At 35.9% G+C, this 25404-nt stretch overlaps 2 protein-coding genes across 2 annotated transcripts in view; both read right to left on the bottom strand.

Moving 5' to 3' along the window:
* Positions 1-1491: 1491 nt before the first annotated feature.
* Positions 1492-4526, bottom strand: LOC124937855 (ABC transporter F family member 4-like). The gene is made up of 7 exons (XM_047478219.1): positions 4084-4526; positions 3642-3984; positions 3219-3497; positions 2640-2729; positions 2372-2593; positions 1997-2308; positions 1492-1740 (listed from the first exon to the last, which is right to left on the bottom strand). The coding sequence occupies exons 1-7, from the start codon at positions 4524-4526 to the stop codon at positions 1492-1494; spliced, it is 1938 nt and encodes a 645-aa protein (XP_047334175.1).
* A 15597-nt stretch (positions 4527-20123) lies between these two features.
* LOC124937949 overlaps positions 20124-25404 on the bottom strand; it is a 36463-nt gene continuing 31182 nt past the window's right edge. Inside the window, exon 10 of the mRNA XM_047478324.1 lies at positions 20124-20573. Within this exon, the coding sequence (XP_047334280.1) occupies positions 20124-20573 (450 nt within the window). The remainder of the gene's footprint in view (positions 20574-25404) is intronic.

A 25404-nucleotide genomic window follows, 5' to 3' on the forward strand; every position in this document is an offset into this window, starting at 1 on the left:
TATCGTCGGTTTATTAAATTTCAACCGTCGATTTGATCGGTTTTATTTGAACGGTTAGAAGATCGGTTCTGTCGGTTTAATCCATTGACGAATTTGTTAAAAAAAATTTAAAGAATATATAAATATTAAGAATAAGGTCCGGAAACATAATTTAATAATTTCTAACATAATTTCGAAAACACGAATGTATTCTAATAAGATATTTTTTTATTAAACATCACACTCTTAGTGTGAGTCAACAATTTTTAAAATTAAATTTCTTCACTACTAATAATAGTTAATATCATTCATAATCTAATAACAATTCTTTACGTTTATGGTATTATCTTATTATTATTAATTGTAGTAGTATGTCGGTTTAATGTTATTAACTATGAGCAGGTTCTTGAATTCCCAACTAATGAAATCCAAAGAGAAGAGGTTCCTGAATTCCCTATATTTGAGCAGGATGTCTTACAAAGTCAAAATGACATACACCATGCAGATGAAGAACAACAAGTCCCATGTTTGCATCCGGGTGAATTGGTTGCTAGTACCCCTCCTTTTGTACCCTAACCACCCATCACTTCCCCTATGAGGAAAACATCCAGTCATATTGAGTTGCTTGATTCATTTGAACTAGTCTAGGTTGAAAAACATGCTCAATTAACCCTTGAAAGCGGATTGGAAGTGGGTACGTTTTTTGAGGACAAAAAAGAACTTCAATTGAGGGTGCATAGATATGCGATGGCTAATCATTTTGAATTCAAAGTCGAAAAGTCAATAAAAGATCTTTGGTTTGTGAAATATGTGAATGAGAACTGCAAGTGGAGATTGCGTGCTTCGAAAGGAAAATTCCAGAAGATGTTTGAGATTCGAAAATTAGTAAATGAACACGCATGCTCAATTTTGACGAGGCAAGAGAATGTGAGGCAAGCACAATCATGGGCTTGGGCGTGGGCTTGGACGTGGGGCGTGGTGCTGGGCGTGGGCTTGGGCGTGGTGTTTTATTTTTGAACAATATTGATTGTATTGGAATGCTTCTTTACAATTTATATTTCATAACAAATATTTCATAACAAAATGTAATTTTATTCATAACAAAAATTTATATCTATTCAATTTAGATTAGGGGTCTACAATTTGGTGGAATAACCTTACTGCCCATTTCTTTCTCCTAAAAGTCATTTGTTTGGTGACCACATTTTATACATCCAATGAGGTAGTAAGATATTCCAAATGCATAATAGTAAAAACACCATAGTCCCCACTTTTAGTTGTCTTTGGGACTGTTGGGTGTGGTATTATGGAATATGGCATCTTCTCCAAGTTGAACCGCAGAATCCTGGCCTTTTCCACCAAGGTGAATCCAAATTCAAGCAAGTATGACATCATTTCACACATTGGTTTCATGAAGTCGTCATATACATCCTTTGGGAAGATTTTTTGTTCGCAGTCATATACGTATATACACCAATCTTGTAGATGAATCTAGCACAGGACCCAATGCTTCTACTTCAGGTTCATAGGTACATATATAATATCAACAAGATTCCAATGATACAAATGTCTTTCTTCATCACCAATTACATATTCCATGAAATCGTCGAACTTGAAGCCTGCAGGATTCGGGACAAACATATGATGGCGCTTCGCGAAATTTTGAGAGAGATGAGAGTCAGTAATTGAGAAATTCTTTGGATATGTCTTAGGGAACTCCGCAACCCTTCGTTTCATCAGGTAACAAATTGCATCTATCTCCTGCGAAAAAACTATTGATTAAGCAAGAGCAAGGGTGGTGCATTGTGCGTGGGGAGAGTGCGTGGGGTTGGGCGTGAGAGTGGTGCGTTGTGTGTGGGGTGCAAGGGTGGTGCGTGGGGTTGGGCGTGGGGTTAGGCGTGGACTTGTGTGTGGGGGTGGTGCGTTGTGCGTGGGGAGAGTGCGTGGGGCGCAAGGGTGGTGCGTGGGGCGCAAGTCCAAAGATACTTACACAAAAATAATGAATAAAAATACTTACCATATCGTGTAACCATTTTTGAGGCGTGAGAAATCTGTTAAATAAAGAACAATCTGTTTCGCAAGTACTCAAATTCTTGAAGTCTTTATCCTTACTCTTCAACCATTTCTTCAATTCCTTCATCTTTTCCTCGTCATATTGTAACATAGGATTAACCGTAACCGGATCATTAAGTTTAAACCCTTTCCCACTAGGGTCGGTGTAGTCCTCCAATTTTTTCGACTTCTTTCTCCGAAATGATTTTCCTCTAAATTGTGAAGGAGACATTTCTTTCACATTATCCTCCTTATTCTCCACAATCTCCTCCTTCTTCTTCTCCACAATCTCCTTATTCTTCTTCTCCACAATCATCTCCTTCTTCACAATCTCCTCCACCTCTGTAGTCTTCTCCTCCTCCACCTCTGCAGTCTTCTCCTCCACCCCTGCAATATTCTCCTCCTCCACCTCTGCAATCTTCTCCTCCTCCTTATTCTCTTCAGTCTTCTTCTCAGTCTTCTCATCCTCCTTCTCAATAATCTCTGTAGTCTTCTCCTCAATTTTCTCAATAATCTCCTCCTTCTTATTCTCCTCAGTCTTATCCTTAGTCTTCTCCTCCTCCTCCTCAATATTCTAATCAAATTGCAATTTGCGTGGGGCGTGGGGCTTGGGGTGTGGGCTCCTCATCCTCATCATCTTCCTCCTTTTTCTTCTCTTCCTCCTCTTCTTCCTCCTCCTCCTCCTCTTCCTCCTCTTCCTGCACAATAAAAAATCAGATTAATATACATTTAGGCTAGGTCGTGGGTGGTGTGTGGGGATAGTGTGTAGTGCGTGTGTGGTGCGTGGGTGGTGCATTGTGCGTAGGGATAGTGTGTGGGTGGTGCATTGTGCGTGGGGAGAGTGTCTGGGGTTGGGCGTGGAAGTGGTGCGTTGTGCGTGGGAATAGTGCGTGGGTGGTGTGTTGTGCGTTGGCGTTGTGCCTGGGTGGTGCGTTGTGCATGGGCGTTGTGTGTGGGTGGTGCGTTGTGCATGGGGATAGTGTGTGGGTGGTGCATTGTGCGTGGGGAGAGTGTCTGGGGTTGGGCGTGGAAGTGGTGCGTTGTGCGTGGGAATAGTGCGTGGGTGGTGTGTTGTGCGTTGGCGTTGTGCCTGGGTGGTGCGTTGTGCATGGGCGTTGTGTATGGGTGGTGCGTTGTGCGTGGGTGGTTTTTTGTGCGTGGGGGTGATGCGTGGTACGCAAATCTACCTTCCTCTTGGCCATTTCATCCTTCCTCTTCTTCATGGCCAACTCCTTCTTCTTGGCCAACTCGTCATCCTTCCTCTTCTTGGACAACTTCATCAGCCTCTCCTTCCTCTCATCCTTCTTTCTCTTAATCTCATAAACCTCATCATGCTTCCTCTTTTTCATCTCCTCATCCTGTTTCCTCTCCTCATCATTCTTCCTCTTGTTCATCACCTCATCATTCTTCCTCTTCGTCTCCTTCTCAGTATCAAGTGCAACCTCATTATTCTTTCTCTTCGTCCTCTTCTCAGTATCAAGTGCATCAGTACCTTCCTCTTCTTTTTATTCTCCTCCACCATTCTTTTGTTCATTTATTTCCCCCAATAATGTGATTATAAGTTGTTGATTCTCCTTAATGAGCTTGATTTCAGTTTTAATCTCATTTACATTCTTTGTCAGTTCATCAAGTTTAGCATCAGTATGGGCTTGAGACACTCGATTGGGTGCACAAGATGTAAAATTGTCTTTATCAGTTTGAGGAGTCGTCGCAGAAGGGACTTGCTGAGAGTTGTCTTGGCTAGTTTCATCGTTAACTTCAGGGAGCTGGGGACTAATAAGTCTCTTCTTCTTGGCTGACAGTTTGGGAGTCCTTTCATCTTTTTCATCTTCTTCACAACCTTCAATCTTTCTCCTTCTCCCATCCAATTCAAAGAATTCATTATAAACGTTGCCTCTCATATCTTCAAAGCTAGAGTACTTCCGCTTCTCCTCCTCAGACTCATCAATTTTGCTTAGAACATTGCACTTCTAGAGGGTTGTGAATACCTCCTGTAGAGGATAATTCTTGTAGGATGTATAGAGCACTATCCTTGGATTTGTAGGATCTTACTGTGTCCTTTTAGCAAATTTGGGGACGAATGTATTGATAAGCTCAAAGGTCCACACTTGGAAGGCTAGTGTGAACCCATGTAAAGTATAAGCGACATCACAAACGCTTTTCTTGTCCCAAGTTTTCTTCTTGGCGAGATATAACACACGGAGGTGTTTCATATCTTTGTCAATACCCTGCAGGGTTTCTCTGAATGACACATTTCCCCATGGAAATTGGAGGAACATCTCCATGTCCTCCACCATTCGAAAGATTCTGAAACTTACATTCCTCCTATTATCAGATGCGAACAGATACTGGTAAATGAGGAATATGAGCCCCATCTTCCATGAATCCTCCATATCAGAGCATTCAACGAAAATGGCTTCAAGCTCTTTCAATCTAACATTCATTTTACCCTTAAAATATTTGCGGATGAGGGGTGGACATTCTTCAACCTCCATGTTTTCCACCAAATGAAAACTACCAAAGTTAAGGTAAAACTGGTTGATATACTTCAAGTGATGATTTTGTTTCATTTAGGGATTCTGCTAGCTTTCTGTACTCAATGACCATGTCATTTAGTGCAGCTACCAGTTGTTCCCTTGAAAATCTTTCAGAAGAGGAATCAAATACCTCAGTTTCCTGAGTCTGTTCTTCATCTTCTCTTTCCATGAAGCAAGCCACTTCTTCGTCATTACTATCACTGGATGAGAAGTAAGAGTCATGGATGCTTCGTCTGTTCTTTCCATCTCCTGCTATAAGAGCCTTCAGCTCCTTTTCATCATCCTTCTTATCTACACGCTTAGGTTTCCTGCATTCCGATTGGTAATGACCTGCAATACCACAATTATAACATTTTACATTAGCCTTTGATTTCTTATTATCATTGGAATTTGAAGAGCTTGAGTTAGGGTTGCTCTTCTTCATGAAGTCGTCAAACTTCTTCACGAAGAGAGACATGACATCGCTGCTCAGTTGTTGTGCTTCCATCTTCACAACAGTAGCTACAAGTGGCTCTTCAGTAGTCACCAGAGCTTTGGCAATGATAATGGATGTGGATTGATCTTCCTCAATCCTACAGTTCAGCTCGAACTCATAGGCCTTGAGATCAGCAAACAGGTCGAAGAGAGAGATCTTTTTGAGATCTTTGGATTCCCTCATAACTATCGTCTTTATGTCTCATTCCCTCGGAAGAGCACGCATGACCTTAATTGCAAGCTCCCTGTTGCTATAGGTCTTGCCAAGGATAAATAAGGAGGAGGCAATCTTGCTGAATCTGGTGTCGAACTCGTTCATTGTTTCACTAGGGCGCATCTTGAAACTGTAACACTGTTGAGTGGCAACCATGATCTTGTTTTCCTTGATTTGCTCGTTGCCCTCACATAGTTGGGTGAGTCTGTCCCAGACCTCTTTAGCAGTATCACACTTGATAATGTAGTTGAACATGCTGTCATCGAGAGATCTGTACAGAACATCAAGAGCCATGTTGTTGAGGTTGTTCTACCTCTTTTCTTCACTGTCCATTTGGATTTCTCCTTATCAATCTTGATAGGACCCTCTATGATTACATTCCACATGTCGTCATGAAGAGAAGAAAGATAAGCACGAACTCTCTTCTTCCATACGATATAGTTTTCTCGAGAGAAGGTTGGAATGGCGGTTGCACTGGCATCTTTGGTTATGGTCGACATTCTTCAGGAAAAGCTTGAGAATAGAAACAAAGCTCTGATACCAATTGATAGGATCGACTTTATCAATAGAGACGGGGGTCTGGCGATTGATGAAGGCTTAGGAAAAACGGTTTGAAAGAAATCTTTTTAAGGATATAATTCACTTTCTATTTTACGCAAACCCTTGTAAACACTTGAAACTGAATCAAATGCGGAAATGTTTACTTAGGTTTGAAGCTTAGGATTAAGAATGAGAAGATGACAGAAAGAAACAACAACGGTTTGTTTATGGATGTTCGGAGCAAACTCTTCTACGTCACCCCTTCTTCTAACCACCGGAAGGATTCACTATAATATTCTTTGAATCAAATACAGTTTGCACAAATAACTCACTATTGAACAGAACAGACTCTGTTCAACTTACAATATGATGAATATCACTCAACTAAAACGATGCTTTGATTCTAACTCTCTCTTGACTAACACACAGTAAATCAGGAAAACAGCTAACAATTTGAATATTCAAAAGCTTGATTTCTCAGTAATTTCAGAGATTCTTCTTAGAATGTGAGCAAGAGAGATCGAGAGATTGTCCGTTGTCCTTTAGATTCTTTAAATAAGGAACAGGTACTAACGGTTGAATCTTCATGATGACACGTGGCGAGCTTCCATTGGAACGCCTCCATTATACACAACAGACTCTGAATACAAGGATCGTGGCCGTACACAATAGGTAGTGTGCCGGATATTCTTCAGAGATATACCTGCAAAACAAATAATCTGAAGAATATTCGTTTACGTGGCATTGGTTGATTGGTTGCAGTTGGCTGTTGTACTGATCTTCACTAGAAAGTGGAGCAGGAGTAGCGTACAGCTAGAGCACGTGGGTAGGCGGGTGCTAGCTTCAAGCAACTACTTAAGCATGGCATTAGACGTATTTCAATTAGACGACAACGTCTAATGAAATCAGACGTCCCCATCTAATAACAGGATCCATTAGACTACCTGGTCTAATGAGATTAGACTATACGTCTAATTACAATCACTTCAGACTAATCTGAAGGAGTTAGACTGCACGTCTAACTTTCACCAGTTAGATTGCACGTCTAACTTTCTCTTTCCATTAGACTGCACGTCTAATTATGAGTCCACTTCAGAATAGTCTGAAGGAGTTAGACTGCACGTCTAACTTTCACTAGTTAGACTGCACGTCTAACACCGCTCAGTTAGACTACACGTCTAACTTCGTTCTCCATTAGAATGCACGTCTAACTCCACGAGTTAGACTGCACGTCTAATTTCACTAGTTAGACTGCACGTCCAACACCGCTTAGTTAGACTACACGTCTAAATTCGCTAGTTAAACTGCACGTCTAATTTTCTTCAGTTAGACTGCACGTCTAACTTCGTGCATCTAAAGTCAAATCAGACTAATGAACCTCATTAGGACCAAGTCAAATGTAATCTGATTTCGATACACCTGCATAAAAAATAATTAGATGCATAGATATCCATTCATCATCAAAATTCCAATAGTCAAACTATTTCAACACTTAGTCAAAATAATTTGACCCAACAGAATTCACGTCTCGATAAAAAAAAATTAGAAATAAAGATGATCACATTACACTTCGAAATGCATTGATTGATCATTTGTGGGAGGAATACTCCAATTTCAACATTTGAAAAATTATCTCATTTTTATTTGTACGATTTTTTTTATTCAATATCAGATGTATTTTTTAGCTTGTGTATTGTAATTTTAGATTTTTAATGAATTTTTATTTATAAAATTTTTATGTATAATTTACTATTATATAATTAATTTACAATTAAATTTAAAATAATACTATGTTGTAATTTGTAACATTGTAAAATATATGAGTGATATTAAAAAGTTATAAAAGTTGATGTAAGGAAAAATATTATAAAAATATTCTTTTGGGTTTGTGAATGAGTTTTTCGGTTAGAAAATAATTAATGTTTGATGTGACATTTTGAACAAAATGGGTTTGAAAATGGAGTTTTCGGTTGGAGATGGTCTAAAAATTAAATAATCCGACCAAAAATATAACCAATTCCCCTATGATGACACACTCTTATTTTAAATAACGTTTTACTTAATTATTTTAATGTCTTCGTGGATGACTATATATATCATCTGACATATTCTCTTATTTTAGCAGGTTTTGGATATTTGTACTATTGTACGATTATGCTTTCTTACTTATTACGAATATGCCTTGAGTCTTTAATATTTCATTTTATCTTTATTGTTCATTTGTTTCTAATCTTAATCTTCTATTCTTCTTTATTCTCATCTACATTCTTCTATCTAGTTACATTTACTTATCTCTAATTATCAAAACACTACAATTGCTATCAAATTATCAAAATAATTCACTTGGTATGAGATCATCTCTTTCTTAATGACAAATACAAGATCAATGAATTCAAAAGAGGGTGGGGATAAAATTCTAGAGCGGCTGGAGGCAAACAAAGAAATGACCAAGAATTGAAGAAATGGATCAAGGCTATGGAAAATGAGCAGTTGAAAAACTCGTCGAATCTTAGTGAAATCTCTAAAAACATGGTGAATTTGAATGAAACAATGTAGCTCTTTCTAAAACAGCGGTCAAAGGAATGTTCTAATGTCCAATAACACAGATACCAAGTGAAGGTGTGCTCAAAAGTTCAAGAAATGAGATGCCAAGGGGATCGCAACCTACTTCTTCAGGGATTCTGTCAACGCCACTATTACATGATACATTTTCGGGATAGTCTAACCGAACTCAAGATGGTTCTATACCAAAATAACCCAAGATGGAGTTTCCTCATTTTGATGATATTAATATCAAGCAAGGTTACTAGATTTTTTTTATCCCCTCTTTTAGTCTAGTGGCAATAAGAGGTGTATACTAACTCTAAGTTCCTGGGTTCAAGCTCATTAGGCGGCATGTTCTGCGTTTATTTAAATGATTAAGTGTGTTTGCGGGCTATATACTTAATCCGTTGTCCCATTTTTCATTCCCAAAAAAAGGTTACTAGATTTTTTTAGAATTACAAGGTGAATGGAATATGTTGCTTACTATTTGAAAAGCACGGTGGAATTTAACCAAGTAAGTCAGAAAGGAGAACTCAAAAATTATATTCTGAATTGTCAGGAATGGAGAGACAACTCTTCGAGATATATAACGTCTCAAGATTAACAATATTATATTCAAAATTTCATTGGGGATTGAGAGAATAATTGAAAGTTGTGACGTCTTTACTTCAACAAACTACATTGGATCAAACAATGAAGCTAACTAGAATACATGAATAAAATATTGAAGAGGCCAACAAGTAGATGAAAGGAAATTATACATAGACAATGCAGTTAAGATCTATGACTACGAACCAAAAGAATATATTGGAAAACCTGCTTGGTAGAATGAAAAGAATGAATTAGTCCAGGTAAACACTCAATCGAATAAATGGACTGTGTATCAAGCACATAGGAAAATGCTTATGTTTCAAGTGTAGAGAAAAATTTACAAAAGAACATAGGTGTAAAGTGACGCAATTCTGTATTGTGGAAGGTATTGATGAAGAAATGAAAGAAATATTCGCAAAAATAGAGGAAATTGAACCCGAGGAAACTCATAAGGGAAGATATTTGTACAATCAAATGCCAAAAGATTCGTTCGTGACTTTAGTAGAATCAACAAACTATTGACAAAAATGTTACAAAATTGAGAGTTTTCATGGTCTGAAGAAGCTCTACAATCTTTTCAAAAATCTGAAAACAACGTTGATGACAACTCCGGTCCTTGCTCTTCCTGATTTTTCGTTACTATTGGTGGCCGAGACCGATGCTGGCTATGCTGGTATTGGAGCAATATTATCTCAATTGGGGGAGACCAATAACTTTTCTGATCATGACTCTTTTTAAGCCTCATCTAGACCGGTTAACGTATGAAAAAGAAATGCTAACAATTATCATGGCCGTGGGAAATAGAGACCTTACTTATATGACAATCACTATATCATCCAAACGGATTATCAAAATCTCAAGTTTTATTTGAATAAAGAATCACAACGGTCCTAAAAAAAATGATTAACGAAATTATTAGGCTTCAATTACACTATTGAATATCGAAGATGAAGTACCAACAATTTAGATTCACCAAAAATGGCAGCCAAATATTATAGACCTTTCAACATAATTCAGAAAATCAGTAAAGTTGCATAGAAGTTGGAACTTTCCACAACAAGTCAGCTTCACCCTGTTTTTCATATATCACTATTAAGGCCGAAAATTGGACCGACAATCATTGTTCAAACGGCTTCTCCTCTGACAACTCGATACTCTTAGGGCCAACAAAATTTTTAGAAAGACGAGTAATGTGATAAGAGGGAATATGATAGTCTAAGTTCTAGTTCATTGGTTACACTATTTCTTAATATACAATTCAAAATTAATATCAACAATGACAATTTGACCAAGCAGTAGGTGCCAGATTTAGGCTACAGTCTGAAAGGGCGTGAATTTAAAGGAAAATAAAGAAAATGTTTATTTGTATCTCCTGTTCCAATTTTTCTTAAAATTGACATTTTTTTTTCAAGATAACTAAAAATAACAGATTTTGCACCAATGAAGGTAGGTGGATGAATCAAGAAAATACAAAAACAAGATATAAAGACTTAAGAAGGAAAGGAATGTAAGTTGATCTTTGCAAAGATTTCAAACAATATTTCTTATTTTACAATTGAAATCTTATCATTAATGACAGTTTGGCTAAGCAGTCTAAGACGCCAGATTTAGGCTTTGGTCCGAAAGGGTGTGGGTTCAAATCCCACAGCAACTAAAAGGGTTTCATATTTTATTCATATATAAATTTTATTAATATCATTTCAAAACAAATCATGAAGAAAGAGAATGATATATCCATACTCCAAAAGAGGTGAAATTAATAATTCAACAAATTAATTCCTCGAAACCTAGTTATAATTAACAAGACTACGAAACATTGTAATTGTACCATATACTAGCTAGTTGCTACTACAATTTTATCAAAAAAGTATACTAAATTCCAAATAGATGATTTACAGTTTGAATGTATGAACTATGGAAATTAAATAATCCGACCAAAAATATAAGCAATTCCCATATGCAACAAACCCTCCTCCTCCCTTTCGTTTCTCTCCACTCTTGTCCGATCTTCTTTCCATGTTTGCATCATAGCGCGGTTATAAGTAACAAGACTACGACACATTGTAATTGTACCATATACTAGCTAGTTTCTACTACCATTTTATCAAAAAAGCATACTAAATTCCAAATAGATGATCTACAGTTTGAATGTATGAATTATGGAAATCAAATAATCCGACCAAAAATATAACCAATTCCCCTATGCAACAAACCCTCCTCCTCCCTTTCATTTCTCTCCACTCTTGTCCGATCTTCTTTCCATGTCTACATCATAGTGCGCAAATCCAAAGTCTAGACCAAAATGTTAAATTATAAGGCACTGTTTGATCTACGGTGCCAAATAATATTCTTTAATTAGGTTCTTTGGGTAAGGGTATAAATATAAAACGAATTTTTAGGTAGATAATTCATTTACAAGTCTGAATTTTTTCCATCGGTAACGTTCATAACACCCAGTCATTGGTTAAATTTTGGGGTTCAGAATTGGTTCTCTCCCATCAAAGAATATCGGCTTCCCTTTGGTGCCAAATTCAGTTGCAAGGATATTTGGAATACTATCATTGAGAAAATAAGAAATAGGTTGCCACTTTGGAGAACAAACTTCTTTCGAAAGGTGGTATGTTGGTCCGCATTAAGAACTCGCTCGCCACAATCCCAACATTCATTATGTCACTCTTCCCTATCCCCACATTGGTGACTAGCAAAATCAACACAATCATTAGGAATTTCTTCTAGCGCAACTCTAACTCATCTAAAATCACACATTTGGTGAGACGGGACACAACGAAGCTTGACGTATTGACGACAAACTCAGAATCAAGGACTTCTCCCTTTTCAACACTTTATTTATTTTTAAATGATGGTGGAGATTTTTCAATAAAAACACAAGTCTCTGGAAGAAAGCAATCATCGCCAAATATGGACTTTGAGATAACAAATGAATGTCTCTTTATGGGTAGAAGTCTATGGGGCCGTATTTGTAAAACATTGGAGAAGCTCTCCCTTCTCATTTTTACGGTTGGTAATGGTAAAAATATTGATTTTATGAATGATATGTGGCACCCCAATGGAAAATTGTTAGACTCTTATCAGAATCTTTTAAGACCTCTAGTAAAAAAGAGGCTAAAGTGACAAATTGTTTGAAGAATTCCTTTAAATAGACGACTTTTCACCAAAGAGGATGGGAGACGAGATCTCCTCATAAATGCTTTTACCAATATTTCGATTGACCTAAACACTATTGACAAGTTTTCTTTGTCCGACTCTCCCGATTTTAAAACTAGCTACATTTATCATGCGTCTCTCCAAAAAACTCCATCCAAATTTTTTTGGAAAGGGTGTGAAAATAAACAAATTCTATCAAAAATCTCGTTTTTTGGTTGGGAAACTATCAATGGAGCAGTCTTTACTAGGGATGGCAACATATATCATACCCACCGGATAATGAAGTACCCATCCCTGATATCGGATAGTAAACTATCAACTTTAATATATATATATATATATATATATATTAATATTTCGGATATCGGGTATTGAGTTTGGGTTTCACACACTCCCCACCCCCGACTCTGAACCCGATTGGGTAATCATTTTCATTCTTCATCCCGACCCGACCCTGATATTAAATACCTGAACCCGAACCCGACCATCGGGTACCCATGGGTATCGGATATATAGGTACCCCATGCCATCCCTAGTCTTGACATCCAACAAACTGGAAAACAAAATCATCTCGCTAGAAGATGCAATATTTTTTTGAAGAGTGAAGAATCCATTGATCACATTCTTCTTTATTGTAACCTTGACAAGAGCATGTGGGCTCTTTTGCAGAACCTCTTTCAATTTCAATGGGATACACTATTAAAAGTCGTTGACTTTTGGGTCAAATTGATTGAATTGTGTTAAACAAAATCGCAGACGACTGAAAATTAATTCCCCTAATCAAATGGTGGATAATATAGAAAGAAAGAAATAGAAGAGTTTTTGAAGAAAAAAATTATGGATATGAGCGTTTAAAAAGATTTATGTTACACGCGTTCGCCTCAATCCGAAAAAGAGGGGCTTGTACGGGATTATAATTTTTCGATCTTATTGGCATTTAAATTTTTTATGTTGTTTTCTTATTTATTGTTTTATTTTTTCATTCCCTTTAGTAGCGTTTGAACGCATATTGCGCTCTTTATAATAAAAGTTGACCTTTTAAAAAATAAATAAATATATTTTGTCTATCAATACTACCCCTTCAGTATTGGTTCTCCCCAAAATAACTAGTACAGTGAGGGCGACAACACACGATGTTAACATTTCTCAAAAGAGGACGGACGATAAATTTGAAGATATTATGAGTTTTATAAATACCGCCCAAGCATGACTTGAAATGGTGATTCCATAATCTCAATCAACCCAAATTTTTTTATATGAAATAAGATAATCTAATGGAATATGAAAGGTTTGAATAACCCTTGGAAAAAAAGTTTCTTTGTTTTCGCTTTCATTAACTCTTATAATGGACATTTAGACTAAATCTTTGTTGTTTGAAACACCGATCTCTTTCTAGTAGAAGAAACTAGTTTTGGAAAATTTTCAATATCTATTAAGTTCAAGTGCATTAGTAAAAGGAATATCTGAGCATTCGGTGTTGTTTATGTCCTGGTTGACTATAACAAAAAGCCTACTTTTATTCGGGAGCCATATGATTTACAAAATAAATGGCCCATACCTTTGTATTTTTTGGCGATTTCAACCTAGATAGGACGCCAAGAGAAAAAAACTCAAAGAGTTTCACAAGGGAGATTTATTTATTCAACATATTCATTGACGACTCGCTTCTTATTGACTTTCTTCTTGAGGGTGCCAAATTTACAAAATAAAAGTGAGAGAAAAAATGAAAATATGTCACGCATCGATAGATTTTTTACCACTCATAATGGGAGAACCTTTACACCAAACAAACCAATATGCTTGAACGAGACGTCTTTCCGACCACAAACCCCTTTTCCTAAACTCCGGACAAACCTCCCAGCCAAAACCACCTTTTAGATTTGGAAACGTTATTCTCTCGTGTTAATATTGAGTTGATGGGTCATGCCCAATTTAAATAAAGTGTCCAAGCCTTAAGATTTTTAGGGAATTTGGGACAAGTTACTCATATAAATAGATAAGTAATTCACACAAGTGAGAGATGATATAAGTGTGAGTGATATGAAAAGAACAAGTGCGTGTAATTGAAATATTTGATTGTGATAGTGGAATCGAGTTCCTAACAGAGCTCGACGGTGACGTAGACCAATTTTTGGGTCGAACTTCGATATCAAATATTGTGTTGTTATATTCTTTTTATGATTAATTATTGTTAAATAACCCAGTATTTTGATTGATCAAGGGAGAATTTTCCTGCAATGGTATCTGAGCTCGGTTTGAGCAAGATTCAGGTCAATCTTGAGGGATTTTAGAAAAGTCTTTAACGCTGGCTAATGATATGGAGGAGAAAGTTGACAAGGTTCAACAAATAACAAGCAAGACATCAACACAAAAATTTGCACATTGAGAATTCCAGTGGCAGTCAATCTCAAGCATGAAGACTGCGATTGACAAGTTTGATGGCAATGAAGATTTTTGCATTTGGCAGCGAAAAATTAGGGCTCTCTTGGCACAACAACATCTTTTGCACGCCCTAGAAGAACCAGTCTTATGGCCACCAGAGATTAATAAATATCAAAAGAGTGAAATGATATAGACATCAATTGACATGATCATTTTTCATCTCTCAAATTATGTGATCTGATTGATAGAAAATGAGAAGAGTCTGTCATCAATGTAGAGGCACTTAAATGAGTTGTTCCAATATAAGTCTTTGAACAATAAGATTTACTTGAAGGAGAGGTTGTTCAGTTATAAGATGATGTCAGAAAAAACTCTTACTCAAAATCTTGATGAGTTCTTGAAACTCAATATCGAGTTGGTAAACTCAAACGATAACGAAGCAATGAACAATGAAAACTAGACAATAATCATCCTCAACTCTCTTCCAGAATCTTACAAGGAAGTTTGTAATGCAATCAAGTATGGACGAACGAGTATCACTCTTGAAGATGTGATTTCAACATTGAAATCGAGAGAGTTGGAATTAAGGATAGACAAGAAAGCGAGCTCGAATGGCGAGAATTACATGGTCAAAGGGAAAAACTTTTACAAAAGGTAACATCGCACCAACAATAAATTGAAAGAGAATAAAAGTAAAATATCGCAATCAGAATCCACAGAAACAAGAAAGTTTATCATTGTGGTAAGGTTGGTCATCTTCGAAACCACTACTATATTTGGCTGAAAGATATTAAGAAAAAGCAAGTGAAGACTAAAGAATTTGCGAATTATGGTGATGGATATGATAGTAGAGAGGTCATATTGGCGTCAATGGAAGATGCTAGGAGGGACCGGGTTCTTGATTCTAGTTGTATTTTCTACATGACATACATAAAATATTGGATTTCTAATTTTCAGAATCTAAGTGGTTGCAATGTGCCAATGGAAAATAACAATGCATGTTAAATAGATGGTATTGGATATGTTAGCATAAAAATGTTCGATGATGTTGTGAGGGTCCTGAAACAAGTCAGGTTCGTGCCTCATTTGTCACAAAACCTTGTCTCTTTCGAGGTTCTTGGTGATTTAGGGTACACAAATCAAATAGTATCTGTGAAGATGAAGATCATAAAGGAAAACGGGTAGTGATTCAAGACATCAAGAAAGAAGCTTTGTATCAATTTATTGGTGAGACCGTGTTGAGGCAATCTGCACAGGTTATTTCAGATGAAGATAAGAAGGCCATGATGTGGCATTGAAAGCTCGGTCACATCATCGAAAAGGGTTTGCGGGTTCTTAGTGACAAAAAGATATTAGGCTCAGATAGAGTCAAAAGTCTAAACTTTTGCGAGCATTGCGTGTTAGGCAAGCATCATCGGCAAAAAATTAAGACCGAGGTTCACAAGTCCAAAGGCGTGTTGGAGTATGTCCATTCAAACCTATGGGGTACTGAGAAAACATCTACGCATGGAGGTAACTCGTACTTCTTGTCAATCGTAGATGATTATTCTCGTAAAATATGAATTTATCTTCTAAAACACAAAAGTGATGATTTTTGAGAAGTTCAAAGCATGACAAACTTTGGTTGAGAATCTGACAGATAAAAAGTTAAAGACTTTGAGAATAAATAATGGGTTAAAGTTTTGTCATGAAGTGTTCGATAGTCACTGTCGTCGTGAGATAAAGGTTCGGAGACATAGAACAATTCAAATCACACTACAACAAAATAGAGTTTTTGAGCGCATGAATCAAACTTTGATGGATAAGTCTCGGTGCATGTTTTTCGGGGTAGGTTTGTCCAAGTCCTCCTGGGGTGAAGCTGTAATGACAACAACACATTTGATGAATCGATGTCCATTGATAGTAATTGAGTTCAAAACTCTTAAAAAAATATGGATTGTTAAGCCTCCAGATCTGTCTCATCTTAGACCATTTGGATGCACAACATTTGCTCATAAAAAAGATCAAGTCAGAGACAAAAGTTTTAAGTGTACCCTTAAGGAGTGAAATGTGGTTGAGATAGTCTAATGGTTTTGATACCATAATTAGGAGAGACATACTATTCAATGAAGATGAGTTTGCGTGTCTCTCTTACAATTACTCTAGTATTAATCATGGTGACACGGGTATAAGCAAGTAATGGACAAATGCATATTCAATTTTATTAATATTTCAGCAAGTTAGTGGTACTGGTCAAATGGAGAGTAATACATGAGATCATTGTCAAGTGGAGCCATTGGTTTCAGATTAAGACATTGAAATAGTTGCTGATAATGTGGAGTTTACTTGTACAAATGTTGAACATGTTGTGGCACAAGACGAGAAGTTACAAATTAGTTGTAAGCTAGTTATCAATTCACAAGAGACATGGAAAATAGACAACCAAAACCCACCCAGAGATATGGATTCTCAATTTATACCAATATGTTGACATGTGCGTTTATGACAACAGTTGAATTAGAGAAAACTGAGTCGGAAGATTTCAAAAAGGCTTTGAGTTCTAGTGACAGATCCAAGTGGATAGAAGTTATGAAGGAAAAAATGAATTCTCTTTTATAAGAATTCAACTTGGGATATTGTTCCGAGACATGTCAAATAATCTGTGATCAAGTGAACATAGATATATAAGATAAAGGAAGGTATTTTGATTCAAAATAGGTTCAAGTACAAAACAAGATTAGTTGCTAAGGGCTTCTCTCAAAAAGGAGTAGACTATAATGAGATCTTCTCACTATTTGTGTCAAGTACAAAATCATTTGAATCATGCTCTCGCTAGTAACTCAGTTCGATTTTGAGCTAGAACATATGGATGTTAAAAGTGTGTTTCTTCATGGAAATCTAAAAGAAACCATCTTCATGGAGCAGTCATAAGGGTTCAAAGTTCAGCAAGATAAAAATATGGTGTGTTTGCTTAGGAAGTCATTGTATGAACTCAAATAATCACCAAGGCAGTGGTACTTATGGATGATGAGCAACTATAATACTTGTTTATACTTCAGAGGGAAATATACTTGAAGTTGATTATCTTCTACTGTATGCTACTAATCAACAAAGAAACTTCGAGTGTGAAAAAGTTGAAGATTGTTCTATGTTCCAAGTTACTTATATAAATAGATAAGTAATTCACACTAGTGAGAGATATGATATAAGTGTGAGTGATATGAAAAGAACAAGTGTGTGTAATTGAAACGTTTGATTGTGATAATGGAATCGAATTCCTAACAAAGGTCTACGGAGACGTAGACCAATTTTTGGGTCGAACTCCGATATCAAATCTTTTGTTGTTGTATTCTCTTTGTGATTGCTTGTTGTTAAATAACTCAGTTCTTTGATTGATCAAGGGAGAATTTCCCTACATCTAGGATCATAATTTCATGTCGGATGTATGAAAGTGGTGAGTGGATCACACGCCGGTTGTGGAAAGACTATCGTTTATCCTTTTTTTAAACTTAAAAATCTCAATTTTTTTATTAAAGAATGAAGGTGAGTAAACGTTCTAACATTACTAATGTTTCCCAATCAGTCTGTCTATTGAAAGTTAAACTTTGAACGCAATTTTACATTTGAACGCATCTTGCATTCTTTTTAATAAAAGTTACATTTTTTCAAAAAAAAACTAATGTTTCCCAATCAATTGATAAAATCGACAGGTTAGAGGAAGAACGAGATCAACCTTCAAACCTCTAATATATTCTCCCTAATGGAAAAACTCAATTTTCTTTATAAATGAGAATAAAATAACGCAAGACAAAAGTCATTGTGTAAGTGGTTTAAAGAGATGGATTTTCAATTAATATGATCATATTATTGTGTTAATATAAATTTGTATTTACATATAAACTCTATTAATAGCATTTCAAAACAAATCATGAAGAAAGAGAATAATATATCCAACTCTAATAGGTGAAATTAATAATTTAACAAATCAATTTCTCAAAACCCAGTGATAAGTAACAAGACTACACATTGTAATTGTACCCTATACTAGTTAGTTACTACTACCATTTCATCAAAATAATACTAAATTCCAAATAGATGATCTACAGTTTGAATGTATGAATTATGGAAATCAAATGTATGTATGAATTATGGAAATCAAATAATCCCACCAAAAGTATAACCAATTCCACTATGCAACAAACCCTCTTCCTCCTCCCTTTTGTTTATCTCCACTCTTGTCTGATCTCCTTTCCATGTCTGCATCATAGTGCGCAAATGCAGCATCCACAGTCTACACCAAAATGGTAAATAATAAGTTCATGTTTGATCTACGATGTCAAATAATCTTCTTTAATCAGGTTATTTGGGTATGGGTATAAATATATACCCAATTTTTTTTGGTAGATAATCCTTTGACGAGTAGTAACTGTAAATTGGATTATTTGAAATTAATTCAGGCTTCACGATTTGACAATATTACATATATTTTTTTCATCAAACAAGATTACTATCCAAATAATCTTAACTAATAACCCTATATATCAAATAAGGTCCAAGAAAAAATATGCTAATTCAATTCAAAAACAAAACATAACCCAAAAAGATATTTTGTTTAGAAAAAATGCTTATAATACACTAATCAAGTAAGTGTAATAAGCAAAAGCCAAACAGTCTTGTGATTGAAAAACACAAAGTATCAAATTTCAGAAAAACAAAGTTATAATAATTTCTCCTGTTAATAATAATAATCCATAAACCTCCACAATTGCTAAAATGCTAAACTACAACCATAGTTAGTAGCTTTAAATCTTTGCCTCCTCCTTAGTTCTATCAATTCATCCTAAAACACTATCAAATATTCCATTTTTCAAATAATCTTAGTAACCCTAATTAATACCTATAACAATTCTCAAACAAAGATTATACACTAATAAATAATCAAGGGTGGGTAGTAGTATGTATAATATAACACCTGTGCTTATCTGAATTTGGGTCTTTTCGCCATCCCGCCTCCATGATGATGATTATTAGTATTACTCCTCCGTGTCCTCTCCTCTTCTTCACTATCAAACTCCTCCTCCGCCCCTTTCTCTCTATCGGCTTTACTCGCTTCTTCCTCCGATCCCTCGTCGGAGTCCTCTTCCTCTTTGTCGTCAGACTCCACCAACAACAATTCCTCATCTTCGGATTCCGACTGCCCCTCATCCGATACAAATCCGTGGTGGGAGGACTCCTGGGAGTTGTCCGAATTCGAAACTAAATCCTCCATGTTAAGAAACTCCCACCGGCCGTCCTCTATAAACATGTTATGAAACTCCCACCAGCCGTCCTCTATAAACGTTCGTTCGGTTAACAAAGTTTTGGAAGTCGGTGTTGATTCTAATCTTACTGCTCCACAGGTTCTTCACGAGTTCAATCACTTGGACGAAGAACTGAAAGTCTTTGGTCTTCTTGTTTCCCACCATTATGTGGTTGTGCAGATGGAAGTGAAGTAGAGCAACCATCTTCTTTTCCATCGCAGGGTGATGAAAAGCGTGTTTCACATTCGCGTACATGATATCGACGACGCCTTTATCTGATCTCGATGACGATGATGTCGAGTAACGAAACCCGTTCGCATGCGCCTCGAGACTAACGTCACCCATAGACCCGATAGCATTATCGGTTTAAATTTTCCCTTCCCGATTCCACCCGTAAAAAGTGGGGCGAATCCATAGACCCGATAGCATTATCGGTTTAAATTTTCCTAGCTGAAGCTTCTCCTGAGTGACTAACGTCGCCCTCTCGGCCTTCTCCAATTCTCTACAAGTCACCTGCCTGCGTAAAGTTTCAATCTTCTGTACCAAGTCACTTAAATGCCTCGGATCCTTACATCTGAAATATGCATCCCTAACGTCAATATTACTACTCTCGGGTGAACTGAAAGGAGTTCCAGGGACGTTGAACATAATCCTGATGTAGCAGTTATGATTCAATATCTGCTGGCTGGAAACGCTCTTCACCAACCCGACATGAAACGGGACTATGCTGCCTAGAATCGGTAACAGGATCGCTTCGTTCTTCTGGTCGATCTGAATCGTGAAATCCCTCGGAGGAGGCGGAATATCGTTCACGTTCTTGTAAGAAACCAACTCACCCAAGCCAAACCTGACTCCTGGCAGTTTCCTCGTTCTTCTGACGCACAAGTTTGGCTTGATGATGCCTTCGTAATTTCTCTTTCGACATCTTCGTAATGCCTACCCGAGAGTCGCCTTCGAAGGTAACGATGATTGGGATACGAAACACACAATTACATTCATATGAGAAATGATCAAATCGATAAAAACTAAGGATAAGAAGATCGAGAAAACAAATAGATGAATCATTACCAGTTGAGTAGTTTCGAGGAGGCCTCGTGAAAGAGTTTCAAATTCGTCAGAGAAACGATCTTGCTGTAGATCCAATTTACTGATCACCCGCGAAAAGAAGAAGATGAAAAGGGAAATTTGATCAAATGACTCTAAAAAATAACCTTAATAATTTAAATTTTTATATTTAACCTTTTTTTAAATTTGGACAATTTTACCCTTTTCATTATTTTTTTTTAAAATCTTTTCCCTCCCTAATTTTACATTTCCCAATCCCACCAACCCACTTTCTCTCTACTCCTTTCCCCTTCTCCCCCGCGACCCAATGCCACTTCCATCGGCATCACCTGCCACCACCCGCACTCATTCTCATCTCATCGACTCACCAAGCAACGCCGGTCACCTGCAACGCCGGAGGACGACGAGATCGAGCAGCATCGCCGTGTAGACCTGACCAGCAGCATCGTCTTCAAAATGGGTATGTTAATTTCTTTCATTTCCATTTAGCTGAAGAACACTCTATATGTTTGGTACGTTTGAAATATTGTGTCATACGTTTGAAATGCTATCAAAATGGGTATGTTTACTGAACGACCCACGACCCACGACTCACGCACAACGACGAAGGAAACACACACCAATTGGGTTGGGTTTTGACCTATGAGAAAATAATCCGTTAGTAGATACCATTGCAAATGAAGGTACTTTATATAGGATCGTGCAGAGGAAAATTAATTTACACTCAGGTATGGACATTCAAATTAGAAGGCTGCAACATAGTTTAGGGTTGATTGAATGACAAAATTTAAACAAATAAGCTAGAATTATCCAAAGCAATGAATGAAGACAAAGATCAATGGTTTAAAAATACGTTTGTACGGGATTAAGGATAAGATAACTTTCAATTTGATGTGTGTCGAGTCAGTGAGCAAAAAGCCAATAAAAAGGATTGGGTTGTTTCGTGGGACAAATATACCACATAAAAATTAAGAAATCGTCTTCAAACAGAACAAACTGATCATAGAAGGACAACTAGACTTGTCCATTCAAAAGGTAATTGAAAAGTACCTCAATGTTTTCAAAGAACCAAGCCAGCTACCTGCCTCCAATTCTAAAAACTGGTCATTCTATTAATCTCAAACGATTCCACCAAATCTGAAACTATACCTTTATCCCTTTATTTGTTTATCCTGTTATCTTAGTTAAGAAAAATGATGGAATATGGATGTTTTGTGTAGACTACATGCAACTAAATGAAATCAGAATCAAGGATAAGTACCATATACATGTAGTGGACGTGTTACTGTATCAGCTTTATGAAACAACATTTTTCATCAACCTCGACTTATGTGTGAATTATCATCAAATAAGGGTCAGAGAAGAGGACATTCACAACAGTGTTTTCAGAACTCATTCTAGATTATATGAATTCAGAGCGATGACATTCGAATTATCAAATGTACCTGCAACATTCTAAGTATTAATAATTGAAATATTTTCGAGAATAGCTAAGAAATATATTTTATTAGTATTTTTTTATGATATTATTTTATACAGTTATATTATGGAATTACATCTAAGGTATTTTGATGAAGTTATGAAAATTCTAAAAAATTTAGTCTATTGGTAAAATGATCAAAATGCTTATTTGGATTAATGAAGTAGGAATATCTAGGTTATTTCTTAGGCAGGTCATTATCGAAGATTCTAATGCAACTTTGGAACTATTAACAAACCATTACATGGATTTACACAAAAATGATATGTTTAAATGGACTGGAGACGCAGAGAAGATATTTAAAACTTTGAAAGAGGCTCTAACTACCACTTCGATATTAGTATTACCTGATTTTTCGGTTGATCTCAAAATAGAAACAGATGTCTGCATTGGCGCGATATTGATGTAGAAAGAAATACTCATCGCATATCTGAGAAAATCACTATCTAAGAGAAATTTATGTTTTTATACATATGAGAATAAACTGTTGGCAGTATCTAAGTGAAGATATTACCTTTATGTTAGGCATTTTCATTATCAAGATAAAATGTTCTGATGAAGAAAAATATTGATACAGTCCTTCAACAAACATGGTTATCAAAGTTATTGGAATTTAATTATATCATAATGTACAATAGGGGAAAGACAAATGTTGTGACCTAGGAAGGTACATAAAGTTAGCAATGCATAAACACGAGAGATTCAACCTCATAAGAGATTATAAAAGTTGTTAGTACTGTAAAAGATTATAGAAGTAGTACTAGTTAAAGTTGTTAGCAGTTGATAGATAGTTAGATAATCAACAATCTATATATGAGTAGTATAAATAGATAGACAAATATAATGTAATAATTTATGTTTTCTTTTTTTGGAAAATGACTTATTTTCATTTACTAAAACCACAAAGAGATACAAGAGTTCAATCCAGACAAGACAACCCTTGCCCTAATAAAGAAGCTTTTATTGGTAATTTTAATGATATTCTTATATACAGTTCTAATATGGAACTACATAACAAGGTATATTGAGGATGTTTTGAGCATTCTATAAAATAGTCAATTGGTAAAGCGATCAAAATGCTTATTTGAATTAAAGAAGCATGAATATCTAGGTCATTTTTTGGGCATCAAAGCATTAAGAGGCTTTCTTGGGCAGGGTATTATCGAAGATTCGTATGCAACTTTGGAACTCTTAACAAACCATTACGTAAATTTACTCAAAAATGGTATGTTTAAATGAACTGAAGACGCAGAGAAGACATTTAAACTTTAAAAGAGGCTCAAATTACCACTCCGATATTAATATTACCTGATTTTTGATTGATCTCAAAATAGAAACAAATGCCAACATTAGCGCGGTATTGATGTAGAAAGGAATACCCATAGCATATCTGAGCAACTCACTAGCTAAGAGACATTTATGTTTTTCTATATATGAGAAAAATAAAAAGTTCTGATGAAGAAAAATATCACAACAAACATGGTTATCAAAGTTAGGGATTCAATTATACCATAATGTACAATAGGGGAAAGACAAATTTTGTGACCCGGAAAGGTACATGAAGTCAACAATGCATATACACAAAAGATTCAGTCTCATAGAAGATTATAAAAGTTGTTAGTAGTGTAAAAAATTATAGAAGTAGTTACTAATTGTTTATGAGTGTCCATACATGAATAGTATAAATAGATGCACAATGAATAGCGAAAGTTATAAATATCTCTAGAAGGCATCGGGATGACAATGCACAATAAATAGCGAAAGTTATGAGGAAAAATATACAGAGAAGAGGAATTGATACCTTATAGAAATCATCACCGACGTTGACCGGAAGATCAGATCTGCATTATTATCGCACGATTCATTGGAGATAACAAAAGATGCAAAACCTAGAGAAAATGGAAGTACGAAAACAGAGTTAAAACGCTTTTCAAAGTTTTCTGCTGCCTAGAACGCGAATACAATTCTTTCTCCTTCTTCTTCCTCTCTCTCTTTGTGTTTCTCTCTCCTCAGCGTTAGTTTGTTAGTAAGATACAACATATAGGATGAAGTTCAGCATGTCTCACAATTCAATGTACCAAAATAACATAAATAAACAGCATAACATCATAAAAGTCGATTATAGGGCTGTTGACTGCAAAACTTACGCCCAAAGCTGAAACAGATGAAGGAGAGATTTCTACATACTACATACACACACTTAGTCTGAAATAGAATCTGATGGTTGCAGAAGCTGATGAAAATGACGATTGAGATTACCACGTCGGCGTCAAGCCGCAGTGATCGCTTGATCTTACAAAGGGATACAGTTCCGGCGGCCTGATTCTCCTATGGAGATAGTTCGGAAAAAATTCGTCTATTTCTTTTACAAAATATATAACAAAACTGGCCCTTAAACTATACACATTTGCCTGTTTTCCATCCTAAACTTTCTTCTCTGTTTTCCATCAATTTTAAATTTTTAACCCTAAACTAGTCCATGTACTTTCTTTTGAGTTATATTTTTTTTATAGGCCTTTTTCTTTTAGGTTGGTATGGTTTGAATTATTAAAAAAATAACTTAAATAAAATTAAATATCATTTAACTTCACTTTAATCTATCACATTACTCAAATCATTAACTAAAATAATAAAATATTTTATATTTTAAATTATTATTTTTTATTATATTTATATATATTAATACTCTTTAAATCTTTTTATAAAAAATAATCATCACCCTCTCATAATCATTTTTTTTCTACCTCTTTATTTTCAAATAAACCCATTTGAACAAACTCATAATTTTATTTTATCGCAATCTTAATATATTTTAAAAATATTTTATCGATTTAATGAAAATTTTAAATCAAGTAAAAGATATTGCGGATTATTTAACAATCCAGATCTTCTGCTACCGGTTGCTGTGTTCCCCTGTGGCGGACCAATCAGATTGCAGCATTAATATTTTAATAATAAATCAATCTGGGGAGGAGACGGAGGGAGGAAGAATCCGGAATCCGGGTTTCGTCCCGGGTTCACACAAGACGCCGTTAACGGCAGGGCCTGTTAACGCCAGGAAATAATATAATATTCATATAGCACCCAGATAAGATATCTTTG

Source organism: Impatiens glandulifera, chromosome 1 (genome assembly GCF_907164915.1).
Source record: "Impatiens glandulifera chromosome 1, dImpGla2.1, whole genome shotgun sequence".
NCBI classification, from domain to species: Eukaryota; Viridiplantae; Streptophyta; class Magnoliopsida; order Ericales; family Balsaminaceae; genus Impatiens; species Impatiens glandulifera.

Excerpts from the sequence above, each read along its gene's own strand:
- LOC124937855 (XM_047478219.1), bottom strand. The coding sequence starts at position 4,526 with ATGGAGGTTGAAGAATGTCCACCCCTCATCCGCAAATATTTTAAGGGT. Across the intron at positions 3,985-4,083 it reads AAATTTGCTAAAAGGACACA|CAAAATTGATGAGTCTGAGG; the intron begins GTAAGATCCTAC and ends CAATGTTCTAAG. Across the intron at positions 2,594-2,639 it reads ATGAGGAGCCCACACCCCAA|GAGGAGGAGAAGACTAAGGA; the intron begins GCCCCACGCCCC and ends AATATTGAGGAG.